Raw genomic sequence first — 13,184 nt, forward strand, 5'->3', positions numbered from 1 at the left:
AGGCCACAGCTTTTTTTTTTTTTAATGGGAAAGGAAGTGGCCTCCGGCCACTCCTTCCCATAAAAAAACAAAGGAAGTGGCCTCCGGCCACTTCTTTCCCATCAAATCAACGAAAGAAGTGGCCGAAAGGCCACTTCTTTTCTGTTAATCTTGGATTAACAGCACGAAGTGGCCGAGAGTCTCGGCCACTTCTTAAGCCTCTCGTTCGGTTATAAAAACCGAACGAGGCTCTGTCCAGACTCCAAACAAATTGAGGTTCTAAAATCCAGGAGTGAGTCTCTAAAGAGTAATCAGAGACGGAAAGATTTGAGAGATAGCCCACAAATTGAGGAGGAGGTCCTGCTCAAAAAATCCAGCGGAGACTATTTAAGGTGCGGTTTTTTTATCCTATATTATTTCATTAATTTTGTTAATAATTTACTTAAAAAAATAGTTTATAAATTACTTAAATAATAAGATAATGCAAAAATTTACTTTATTAGCTTAATTTTTTGATAAGTTGTCCTTTTATGATAGAAATGGAGCCATCAAGAAAAACGAACCCTGCAAAGCGTGATATTGGCTGGTCTTATGGGCGAAGACTTGGAAGTGAGGGGCAACGACACCAGTTTCAATGCAAGTTTTGCGACAAGGTTTTCAAGGGAGGAGGGGTAACCAGGTTGAAGCAACACTTAGCCGGAAATTCCGGTGAGGTTGCTACGTGCCGAAATTGTCCTAACGAGATTCGTGTGCTGATGAGGCAGAATCTCGCTGAGGCCAAAGAAGCGAAGGAGATGGCTTCCAAGAAGAGGGCGGAGGTCGATCGCCAAGCGGCAGAGCCACCTTTCTATCACTCTAAGGAGCCAGAGGAGGTCGAGGATCTAGATGAGGAGGAGGCAGATATTCAGGCGGCCATGCATGCAAGCCTGGATGACCAGTGGCAGCAGGAGGAGGTGGCCAGGCATAGGGCTCGATTTGGGCCCTCTGCATACGAGTCGGGCGGCGGTTCTCGAAGCACTAGACAAGATCCAGAGTTCTTGAGGACAACTTCAGTAAGGGAGGGCGTCGGCAAAGAACGTGGCCGGATTGCATCTATGCTGGGTAGTTTTGGTAGCCGAAAGAAGTCATCTAGAGGAATTCCAGAAGGAGCGACAATTCATGATGTAGATCCGCATGCTCTCCCCAGTAGAGATTCAAGGCAGCAGAGGGTAGACACAATGTGGATGAAGGATAAGAAGAAAACTATGTGGCGAGCTATTGGATCCTGGTTTCACTTCAGCCACATCCCAGCGAATGTGACAGACAATACATACTACAGGTCTGCCATTGCCGCCATACAAGCTGCCGGTCCCGGTGTAGCTCCTCCAGGCCCGAAGGATATATACGGTGAGCTTCTTGACAACAATAAGGAGGAGCTGGAGAATTGGATTGACTCCTACAAGAGCAAGTGGCCCATATATGGACTAACCATCATGTGCGATGGTTGGACCGGTCCGACCAGGCGGAGCATCATCAACTTTCTGACATACTGTGATGCTAAGACCTTCTTCCACAAGTCGATTGATGCTTCGGCTTATGTGCACAACACCTCGTACATGCTGAAACTTATGGAGGATGTGATTGATCTGGTAGGAGAGGAGAATGTCGTGCAGGTCGTCACGGATAATGGGCCGCAATATAAGGCTGCCGGGCAGGTCTTGATGGAGCGGCGGCCACATATTTTCTGGACCCCATGTGCTGCACATTGTATCGATCTTATGTTGATGGACATTGAAAAGATCCGTAGGGTGCAACAAACGGTGGAGACAGCCCAACGCATTACGAGGTATATTTATAACCATAACTGGGTTCTTTCATTGATGAGAAAGTATGCAGGGGGAGAGATTCTGAGACCAGGAGTCACACGGTTTGCTACCAACTTCATCGCACTTGATAGCATACTCGAGAAGAGAGGAGCCCTACGTCAGATGTTTGCCAGTCCCGAGTGGTATGATAGTAGATATTCTTATGCCGGCACTGAAGGGAGCAAGATAGAAGACTTGGTGACGAGACAGCCATTCTGGCAGCGGGCTACTACAATAGTCAAGGCTATCAAACCATTATATGAAGTGCTGCGGGCCGTAGATAGCGAGATCTACCCCCAGATGGGGTTTTTGTATCACATGATGGTCAAGGCAAAGGATCAGATTATGGAGGCAGATCCAGCACATGGCCGGTCATACATCAACATCATTGAGCAACGGTGGGGAGCGCAAATGGGTACGGAATTACATCTAGCAGGTAAACTAAGATATAATTATAGTGACAATTATAGTGATGGATATAATTATATAATTATGCTAAGATAGTCTCGTATATGTGCAGCATACTACCTAAACCCCCGGTTTCAGTACAGCATAGATGGAATTGGTATGGATGAAACACTTCTGGATGCTTTGCGTAATGTGATTTACAAGATGGAGGCAGATCCAGAAAAAGCGGCCCTATGTCTTGAAGAGGTAATTATGATTTAGTAATTACCAGCATGTGTAAGTATATCAGCATCTTCAATTATTAACATGGTTTTCTTATGCTTATTTTTCACAGAGCAAATTATTTAGAGAGGGCAGCTACAGTTTTGGCCAACGAGCGGCTGTCGTCAGCAAACACAATATGAATCCAGGTACGTGACACATCAGGAAAACATTCACCTGGTGTTACTTAGTTACTATTATGGAACTATCATATATGTAATTTTCATAAATATTTTTGCAGCTGAATGGTGGCTGCATTTTGGCGGATCCGCGAGAAATCTAAAGCGGATAGCTATCCGGATCCTCTCCCAAACAGTCTCCTCTAGTGGATGTGAGCGCAATTGGTCCACCTTCGCCCTTATCCACAGCAAACAAAGAAAATGTTTGACGCAAAAGCGCCTCAACGACCTTGTTTATGTGCATTACAATTTGCGGTTGAGGCTAAAGTGCATCCAGGAGGAAGTGGAGCTCAAGTATACAGATCCGATTTACGGGTCCTTCACCGCTGATGACGATGATCCACTACTCGGCTGGCTTGTAGGCCAGCAGCAGGAGCCCGAGCTTGACGAGCCAGGATCGCCTCCACGACCAGCTACCTTCATAGCCACCGAAGCTGGGGTCGATCTAGAGCAATGGGCTGAGCGCAATATTCCACGCACTCCCAGAGCTGATCAGCCGCAGGCACAGGGGAGCCAGGCAGAGAGGGCCAGGAAAGGAAAACAAAGAATCCCAATGGAGAGTGTCGAGGAAGAGACTTGGACTAGCAGCGATGAAGGTTCTGATGGTGATGGATCTTCTAGCCATGGAGGGAGCGGAGGACAGTATGGTACTCATGAGACACAGCCGGAGGGTGGTCTTTATTTCACCGGTGAGTCCCAATTTATGGGTGCTACACAGGATACGGACCACGGTCGACCACCTGATAGATTTCGTGAGGATATTATTGGATATAGAAGACGGGCTCCTCGAGGTCGTTCAGGAAGACAGGATACGACTGCAGATCCGACAACATACGGATACGGATTCTATTATCCACAGCTTCAGCCTGACGAATATGGATATGGTGCAATGGATTTTGCTTCCGCCATATTTGGATGGGCCCCTACACAATCAGAGGACACCTCTCAGAGCCAGAGCGTGAGCGAGAGATCCGACAGTTCTTATAACCTGGCGCGCGTTCCTTCTGATTGGGTTGATTTGCCTCCTCCTGATTATACTTATGATCCAGATATCTACGAGAGCCATCGGCACTCGTCCCGATTTTAGATATCCTAGAGTACTTTAAATGTATGTAAATGATTGTATCTTAATTTGAAGATATTTTATGTGTATGATTTTATCATTTGGAACGGGAGGAAAACATAACATGCAATCATGCATCATATATGTTTCAAATTTCAACCCTAAATTTAAATATGAAAATATCAAAAATCATGAAAAAAGTAATAAAAAAACATCAATTTTCACTTAATTTAAGATCCAACAGAGACAACATTAAAAAAAAAAAAAAGTCTGGCTCGCGGTAACGGCCGGTACGGTACCGGTCCGGACCGGCCACCGGTACGCCGATCCGGACCGGTACGGCGGACCTTGGTTTTAGGTGTAGAATACTAAAGCCTGTCATGCTGCAACGTTTGACTAGTATTTGATAAAGGACCATCTTCGTTGCTGTGAATTTATGCTTGAGAAAATAGGGGTGCTGCTTGGTATGTATTTCTCCTAACCACTGTTGCATGGTAAGCTAAGAACAGTATGAGCAGTGTAGATTTGTATTATAATTGAATTTCATGCCAAAAAGCAACATAAAATTCCATATTTTTTTTCACATATAACCTACTACAAACTCTATCATGTATCATAATATGTTTTAACTGCATCCTTGCCTTCCATGACGACTAAACTGCGACGATTGAAGAATCAAAATTTTCTGGCATGGCTTCTTCAATATTCATAACAGAGAAGAGCTGCAATAAAGTTCATTAAACAATATGTGAGGATAGTTTTTGAGGCCATATAAAGCATGTTGCAATGGCTGAGATTGGAAGGATTTGTATTTAGGTACCTGTTTGATTTTCCCCTGAAATTTCATGTGATCTACCTCGGGGAAAAAACATATTGGACTTCCAGCTTAAAGAAAACTGTATGCCTTGGAGAAAACAGATCAAACCTCCAACATAATTGTAGAACATTTTTCAACAAGATTATGGGGGATGCCTCTTTTTTTGTTGATTCCTTGTTTGAGAAGAGGTTTTGAAGTCATCTGTGGAGACACCAGCTTTAAATTCTGAAAGCAACTCATTTTCAACCAACAACATATTAATGAGAGGTTCGATGTAATCTGTAATGTATCCTTTTGATATACAGCGTTAAATTGTTAATTTGTTTAGGAGCTTCAGTATTCTGCAGGAAGCATGATTAGTCTTTTGTGAAAGATTGTATGGGAGCACCTGTTCATAAGGTTCCAGAAACATAGAAATTTCAGGCTCCATAAAGACTGGTACTGATTGGATGCGGGTACTTTTTGTACACCCAAAAGGCGCATCAAATCATTTCGTTTTGATTTATATACTAGAGTATGGAGTAGTGTATGGCTAATCATATATCTCTGATTATTTGAACAAAGAATGCAAGGGAACAAAAATAAGCTTGCAAAGATGGGCAAACTGGTTTTCCCTGTAGCTGATGAAAATGCAACAATTTGTTTGGGGATTGAACCTGCTGTTTTAAGTTTCTGAAATTGAATATACATGCACATGAAATGTAATGTGAGATTTTATATCGGAGCTTTATCAAACATGAATTTATAGTGAGATGTAGAACTGGTAAATTCAGGAAACTGTTAATAGTACAATGCATCCTTACAAGAGGAGATCATCATGAAGCTTCAAAGCACCCATTTTCTGGCAATAGCTTTTGGTGGATTACTCATTATCAGTTTGGACATGAATATGATTGAATCTTTGTTAAAGGGAAAACTTTTTCTGTATTGAGAAGTGAGCTTGTTGCTGTCATTGCTCGGATAAGCACTTGAAAAAATGACTAAATGATAGAAGTGTAAACGGTATTATATGTGGGCCTTGGAAATTAATATTGAGTATACTGTGTGCAATCATCTCGTGACTTTGTCATTGGAAATAAACAACGAAGTGAGCAGTCTGTACTTCGGTACAAAAATTTCAAGATATCAATCCCCACAGTCTTTATTTTACCAAGTAAATTGAAAGTTTCTTGCTTTTGTTAAACTGATAGATATGAGTAAGTATGGGGTAAAAACAACTTGTTATTGCAAATTTCTTTGTGGACTATTAGATCCCTAGTTAACTAAAAATAAAGTTAATAGAAGAACAAGGATGCTGTAGGAAGTGGAATTGAAGCATTCATGATTTGGAGAAGGACGTGACGATCCCACATTAAGATCCTTTAGAAAAACTTGCCTGCATCAAGTTCCTGTAGGAAAGATGGTCAAGCTTATATTAAAGGTTAGTGAGGTTACTTGGCAAATTGAATGCTGTGAGCATGTTCTTTTACTCGCTCTGTACACAATGAAAACTTTAACAGATGCAAGATTATACAAAGTGCAAAAAAATGCTGGTTGTATTCAGCATGTTTCATGGCAAAGTAGTATCCATTTTCTGTAAGAACTTGTTATTTACATGATTACATCTACATGGAATTTAATTAGAAATTATAGATCTACATTTCATACTAGGCAATGACACTGGACATCATATTAGTGATGCTGATATTGTTAGTTACAACGTTTGCCATACCATACGTACCGTACCGATACCGGTACTGGTACCGAACCATACACAAATTTGTACTATGCCGATACTCGGTACACTTTGTTGTCTCATACTGTACCGCATACGGACACTGTAATAGGATGGTATCAGTACGGGGTCTGGTATCGAGATGATGAACCTTGGTTAATTACCTATCTTACAAGGGATGGACATAATGAAATGCATATACTGGAGTAGAATGCTGAAGGATGTGCATTGTGCTGCTGTCATGTTTGCTATTTAGAAAAGGTTTAGAAGGATGGACCGTGGAAGAGACTGAAGCCTCTTTATTGAGGAATTGGTGACCTACCGTAGAGTCAGAATTGCTGCAATGGCCAATATGTTGACCAGCTTGTTGAAATTGCTGTTCCAATTTTTTCATTAACATGGTTGCTGCCAAAACTGTGATTCAGTCCATGTTGGGTGACATGAAGTATGTCATAGACTTGGCTTCTTTCATTATTAGATCTGACATGGATCAGTGAAGGATGGGGAGTTGGGGGAGATGGTGTTCCAAAGGGCATGGACGTCTTGTATTTTTTCTTTAGTACTCCAATAACAACTAGGACTTCTTAGAGATTTTGGTGTTATTGATTCTCAAATCATAAACATTCATCTTGCTGAGCACTTGAGCTGCTTGCATAAGAAATTCATTCTCTTCGTAATACTGGATATCAATTCTCTGTCTCATGTCTTGGGATGAGTCTCTCCCAAAATGCCTCTGAACGCATGGGTATGGCTCCATGTAATGAAGTGTACATATCAGATAGAGAGGTAAATTTGACATACCTGCCTTATACTTCATGCCTTATATGGAGGGTGGTGCATTTTTTCTTTATTCTTGCATGACATTGTTATATGTGGCCTGAACTGCTATATCTAAATATGGAATTATATGTTGTTGTACCCTGATCTTCAATATGCAATTGAAGATGCACTATATCATCCTTATCAGAGTCTTTAGACGTAAGCACGAATGGACGTCTCGTATTGCTACTTTATACATGATTTTTCTGTTTTATTTTTGTCAAAATAATTCATGTGGCTTATGCATGTTTTTTGTTAATCAGTTTTTGTTTTGTGTAACTGATTACCAACTTCATTGTTTCTCATATTATGTCTTTATGGATGAATGACTGAATGAGAACATGTGCATTGGAAGGGGATAGTCGGTTGTTGTGTGAATGACATGCGTTGCTTTTTTCTCCAAACAATTATTATTGTCTGGGTAGGATCTCATAAAGTTTCCTTGTTATTTATACAAACATTTGTTTTATTTGCTGACATAGCTACTCGAAGAAGGCGAGGAAGGTAAGGAGCGGTCCAATTTGAGATTGAAACTTGAAGTTGCTATCCAGGTAACCTGATTAGTTAAACTTTTAATTTTTAAAGAGAAGTTTAGTTGTTGTTGTTTGTAGTTTTTCTGGAAGGAAACTAAATGTTTCAATTCTATTTAGGTCACAATATAGAGCTCATTTATTTTGTACTCCTTAAAATATGCTAAGAACATATGAAGAAAAAAAATCTGTCATGTTGTCCTATTTGTATATATTGTCACCATATTGTTACACATCTTGCTTTTTGTTGCAAGTTGGATGTTGGTTTTAGGTTTTGCTGCACACCTAAGGTTAATAACTGATGTAAGCATTTGCTAAGAACTCACCTGCCAACAATTTCATGGATCTGTGCGAAATTTTTTTTTTTTCATAAATAGAAACAAGACAATATGTAACTATGCCAACTCTGAAGTGCAAAGTAAAAAAGCAGTGTGTTGCGAGAATATAGGTGAACTTGTTTCTGTTATTGTTTGGCTTTGCAAACTCTTGTGAGTTTGTAAGTTTGCTGGAATACCTGTTTTATTACGTTTTTACATGTAGAGGGTGGGCCTTGGTGTAACAGTATGTTCGCTCCACTTTGACCTGGGTGTCCCAGGTTTGAAACATGGAAACGGTCTCTCTGCACGTGGGATAAGGCTGTATGCATCTGACCTTCCCCGGACCCTGCAGTGATGGAAGCCTCGTGCACTGGGATGCCTTTGTTCTATGTGTTTATATATAACTTGTGGCATGTTGTGAGACTATACTTTTGAGACTTGGGGTTGATTCCAAATCTTTTTCAACTTGATACCACCGCAATACTGCCTTCTTGATAAATAATTCGGTTTTATTCATTGTTCAGCATGTTTTACATGTGAATATGTTTATCCTTGTTCCTTTTGGTTAGTAAAGGTCAACCAGATACTGTTTTCTACTGCTTTTTGTCCTTGGTCTTATGTTTCAACCTCTCTGTTTCTGGTACTCAGTATGGTTCTTTTAGGCACTACCACCTGCATAAACTTTCCACATTTTATGATTTCTCCACTATGTCAATGTATATATTCCATTTGATGCCTGCACAAAATAGGCTGACATACTCCTAAGCAAATAATTTTATACTTCATTTGGAATTTACCAATTCATATTTTGAACTTAAACATGGATGTCTCTTCTCAGAAAAAGAAAAGAAAAGAAAAGAAAAGAAAATGGATGGTCCTTTGCTATCTATATATCTGATATGACAAGTGCTTTCTTTCTTATGATTAAGGATGATCATGCCTTTCATCTTCTCCGTGTTTCCAATTTTTTATAGTTGCCCCAATCTATGAGCCCAGTATCCATTTGTTGCCATCCTATGCTTCTTAAAGAATGTCAGTTCCTTTGCTTGATGTTTGATGGAGGGTAATGGTGGAATTAAGAAAACGACAGGCAGATGACATTAGTATGTTTATTGCTCAGACTACTTTTTGCAGACTGATATGGACAGTTTTTTTTGGGCACATGCTACTAAAAAAAATTATTGAGTACTTGTAGGGTTCCAGGTTGGTTAAAGGGATTATAACATAGGATATTTATGAAAGGAGCATACTTTAAGAACTTTTGATGATTGGTTGCTGATTTATGCCTGTGCATAGGGTTAAAATATTTTCTTGGAAAAAAGGAAACGAAAGGGTTGCTTTGAAAGTTAAGGTGGATGGGAAACAAGCAAAAATTGTTGAATTGGCCATTCAGGTGCATTTAAGGTTTGTGGGCTGCTTTGTCTACATAAAGTTACCTTTAGGGAAGATAAACATGGAAGGAAGGAAGGAAAGGATGGAAAAGATGAAGATAAGAGGACCAGAGAGAATGGAACGGATGCAAGTAGAGGAGAGCATTACTAGGTCTTTCTCTCATCTTTCTTGTATGAAAATCAAAACCAAATTAGAACATAACAAAACTGGTTCATGGCCTTTTGATCTCCTCAGTGATGGGCCATAAATATTGAGAGAGAGTAGAGAAACAGCAGACTAGAGGAGGGTCTTAGCAGGCTTTTGTCTCATCTTTCTTGCGATAAAACCCAAAACATAGGTAGATATGGTAAACATGATTCATGGTCTTTTGATCTCCTTACAACTGGATCACTCCAATCACTGTTCGCACTAATCCAAACTAGGCGGTTCAGCCTCTACCGAATCGAAATGATACCAAATAGGACGGGGTTCGGTTTATCGGGATGGTTTGGTTTATAAAACCCCTCTCCCCCTATTTTGATGGTTTGAGAGCCTTCAAGGGGCTCTCCGCCTCTAGCTCTCTCTCTCTCTCTCTCCCTCCCCCCCCCTCTTCAACGCTCTCTCTCTCATCCCTTCTTCGATGCCGACCGATGCCGTTGCTCTCGACGTAAGCCCCCTTTCTCCCTCGTCTCTTTCCCTCCCTCCCACCTTCTCTCTCTTTTCTCCTCCCTCTCCTCCCTCTCATCTTCTTCATGAGCCTCCCCTCCCTCTCTCTCTTCCTCCTTTCTCCCCTCTCCATAAACCCACTCCCTCCCTCCCTCTTTATCTCTCTCTCTTCATCCCTCTCCCTCCTCCTAGTTCGTACGCCCTAGCTCGTATAGTACCAATATTGTACCGAACCAGTTGCTGGCTATATGAGCCTCGATACTGGTACGACAAACCTTGGCTTCACGTTGTCTTCTCATCCATCAACCATCATTATGCACTGAAGAACTTGAATACATCTCATTACTTGACTAAAAATCTCATATCTATATTTCCTTTACCAGATGCTTACTGTTTATCAATTTGGTGACTAGTATTTGATGACTTGATAGAACATGATAGTAAATAGGTTATAGCACAATTGTGTGGCATTAAAGTTGTTAAACGCTGAAGCAAGGTTTGCCGTGTCGGTATCTGATGTTGTACCAGTATTAGGTTGGTACAATATCTATACACTCGATATGAGGGTCTGTTTGGTGTATTAAGACTTGGTACGTTCCATATAGAGTCTTGCTTTGGCGCCAATATGATTTGGTATTGCCCGGTACGGAATGTTACACAATGGTACAACAACCCTTGGGCTCAAGGTTCCCCAATGCGGCAACCTCTGTTGGAGCCTACGTGCAAGGTGCAAAGTGCACACCTTAACAAAGACCTACACAATATATACACATTTTTACATGCACTTATAAATTATATATATATAGTGAATGTTTATCTATGTATGTGTGTATATTACATATATGTTTATGCATATCAGAAAAAGCCTTATTGAAGACATAAAAGCACATAAAAAACATCTAAATAATTTCAGCCATACCAACAAGAATCATAGAAACCCACATGCATACGTTACAATGTGCACACACACACAACAAACACACAAATACATAGATAATCACAGCAGGCTACAATTACACGCAACACACTCCTAGCCACCCACGTTTACATACATGCCACAACAATCATAAAGTTGCAGCTCCTTTTGTACCTCAACTCCTCAGCAAGGTGTAAGCACCTTGATAAACTCGCCTCACCTTGTGGTAGGCAAGGCTTTGAGGTTGTCTAGGTGCAGCTTGCACCGCAACCGTACCTTAGGCTTTGTTATCTGGTCCCTTCAGATTTGCGTAAAGTACCTCTACGTGACACTTAAGCATGGATATTGTTATGACTTATGACACTTAAATTTTTAGATATTGAAAGGATCTGATGTTTGGATAAGTCGCAGTACTTGATACACATACCTGATTCCATGTAACATGGACCTTAGGCATGACTTTAAAAACATCGATTGACATGACCACATTTAACGCCTTGTGGAGGGTAGTTTGGGGTTTCAACATTGAATATTCAAGGTTGCTGATGGTTAAATATGTGAGGGTGAACATTAGTGTGATGACTTGGTTCAAGTAGTGCACATGGTTCAATCCAGGGCATAATGATGTTGTGCAAGTTAGCTGACGTCAGGGAGGTGTTGAATTTTGGCTGAAAACTCGAATGAGAAAGGGTATATCATCGCAACCGATTATGGCGAGGTAGAAATCCCACTACGACAAGTATGACACAGGGGCGGACGGTAGTTGGAAGAGGAGCAGAGGTAGATCACTCTCTTCCAAAACCAAAAAACTCTACTTTGGCTGGCCACTCTAAGGATACAGTTCTCACACGCTCACTCGCAAATCCTAGGAGTCCACTAAAAGAGAGGAGAGAGAGAATAGAGTGAAGGCAATAACAATTCTCAATAAGAGAATTCTTACTAATCAATAACTCAAGTTTCTCTAATATGACTACGAGAGGAACTCCAATGGAGGTATTGATAAGTAGTATAAGGGGACTTTTTTCTTCAACTTTCCAATGTGGGATTCCAAGTCCTATTCCAACTCGAAGAACCCTAACTACTTTCCTAATAGTATCAAAAGTTCTTAAAAAGAAAGTTTACAAAAGTCAAAATTTCCTAAAATTAACTAACATCAAACTTTCCTAACAAAATAAAACTCATGTTGGATTCTAAGACCTGTGTCTATGGGATTCGTAGCTTGTGAGGCATGGACCCATGACTTGTGAGGCCTGGACTCGCAACTTGTGTGGGCGGGACTCACGACTCGTGCGGCAGCATGTGTGCCCTAGGCATTTCGGCTTTATTAGCATAGTCTTGTGTCAAGTTAACATGGTTCATGCACTATTCAACATAGTTTGAGAATGATTTGGTGTGGGTGGCATGGTTTTGTTATGGTCTAATGCAGTTTGAGTATTGCTTGGCACGGTTTGGCCTTATATGGCTAGTGTATTTAATCAAGGATATAATTGCTAGTGTGTATTGGCTTGTACTATGTGTGCTGTACCATGCCAATTAAGTATCGATTTCAATAAGTACCAGTTCATACGAACACATGTTACGGCATCTCACTAGTATTGTGATAGCATTAAGAAGTATACCATGTCTCACTATTGTACCTTATTATAGTAATACATACTATACATTACATATAAGGTAACAATATATGTACTGATATTGATATTTCAGTCCTTATATGTGGTAGCCTGTAAGCTCTTATAGTAGGTTTGCCCAACCTTGAACATGCAACAAACACAAAAGTTGTTACTAATATTTGCTAAACAATGCTTTTCTTTACATCCTTTGGCAGATTTCATGATAAAATTTTCCAGACAGGCATAGTAGGCTTTCAGTCACTGAAGTGGTAGTTTTAGTCATTGAATTGATGCTATCTTATGATTGTCGAAGACTAATATGAGATGATACCTCACAAGTAGAAGTATTCTCTTGTTAGTTACTGCAAATTAATTATCTTGTGGAATTTGGAAGCTCTGACAACAAATTGCTTTAGGCTAGATACACATATATGATAGATGAGTAGCGCTGATTTTTCCTTTTTACCTGTGCCACTGTAATGAAAAGTAAATTATGTCTAACATTGGAGGCATCTTATATCTCTTCTTGAATATGTATTGTTATTGAACCAAGTTCTTGACCAAGGCCTTGAAAAAGATCATTGTGATGATAGTACAGTTAAGCCAATTTAATGAAATTGTATCATTCATCAACAATGTAACTTTGTTGTTTGTAAACCTTTTTTTATACGGTTTCGAACCATTTCA

The 13,184-nt window shown here is 40.3% G+C and overlaps 1 protein-coding gene across 2 annotated transcripts in view; it reads left to right on the forward strand.

Moving 5' to 3' along the window:
• LOC103721031 (transformation/transcription domain-associated protein-like) overlaps nucleotides 1-13,184 on the forward strand; it is a 69,272-nt gene that overhangs the window by 18,287 nt on the left and 37,801 nt on the right. For both annotated transcript variants that reach the window (XM_039132729.1, XM_039132730.1), the window contains exon 9: nucleotides 7,567-7,635. In XM_039132729.1, the coding sequence (XP_038988657.1) occupies nucleotides 7,567-7,635 (69 nt within the window). The remainder of the gene's footprint in view (nucleotides 1-7,566; nucleotides 7,636-13,184) is intronic.

This window comes from Phoenix dactylifera, chromosome 13, assembly GCF_009389715.1.
Source record: "Phoenix dactylifera cultivar Barhee BC4 chromosome 13, palm_55x_up_171113_PBpolish2nd_filt_p, whole genome shotgun sequence".
Lineage (NCBI taxonomy): Eukaryota > Viridiplantae > Streptophyta > Magnoliopsida > Arecales > Arecaceae > Phoenix > Phoenix dactylifera.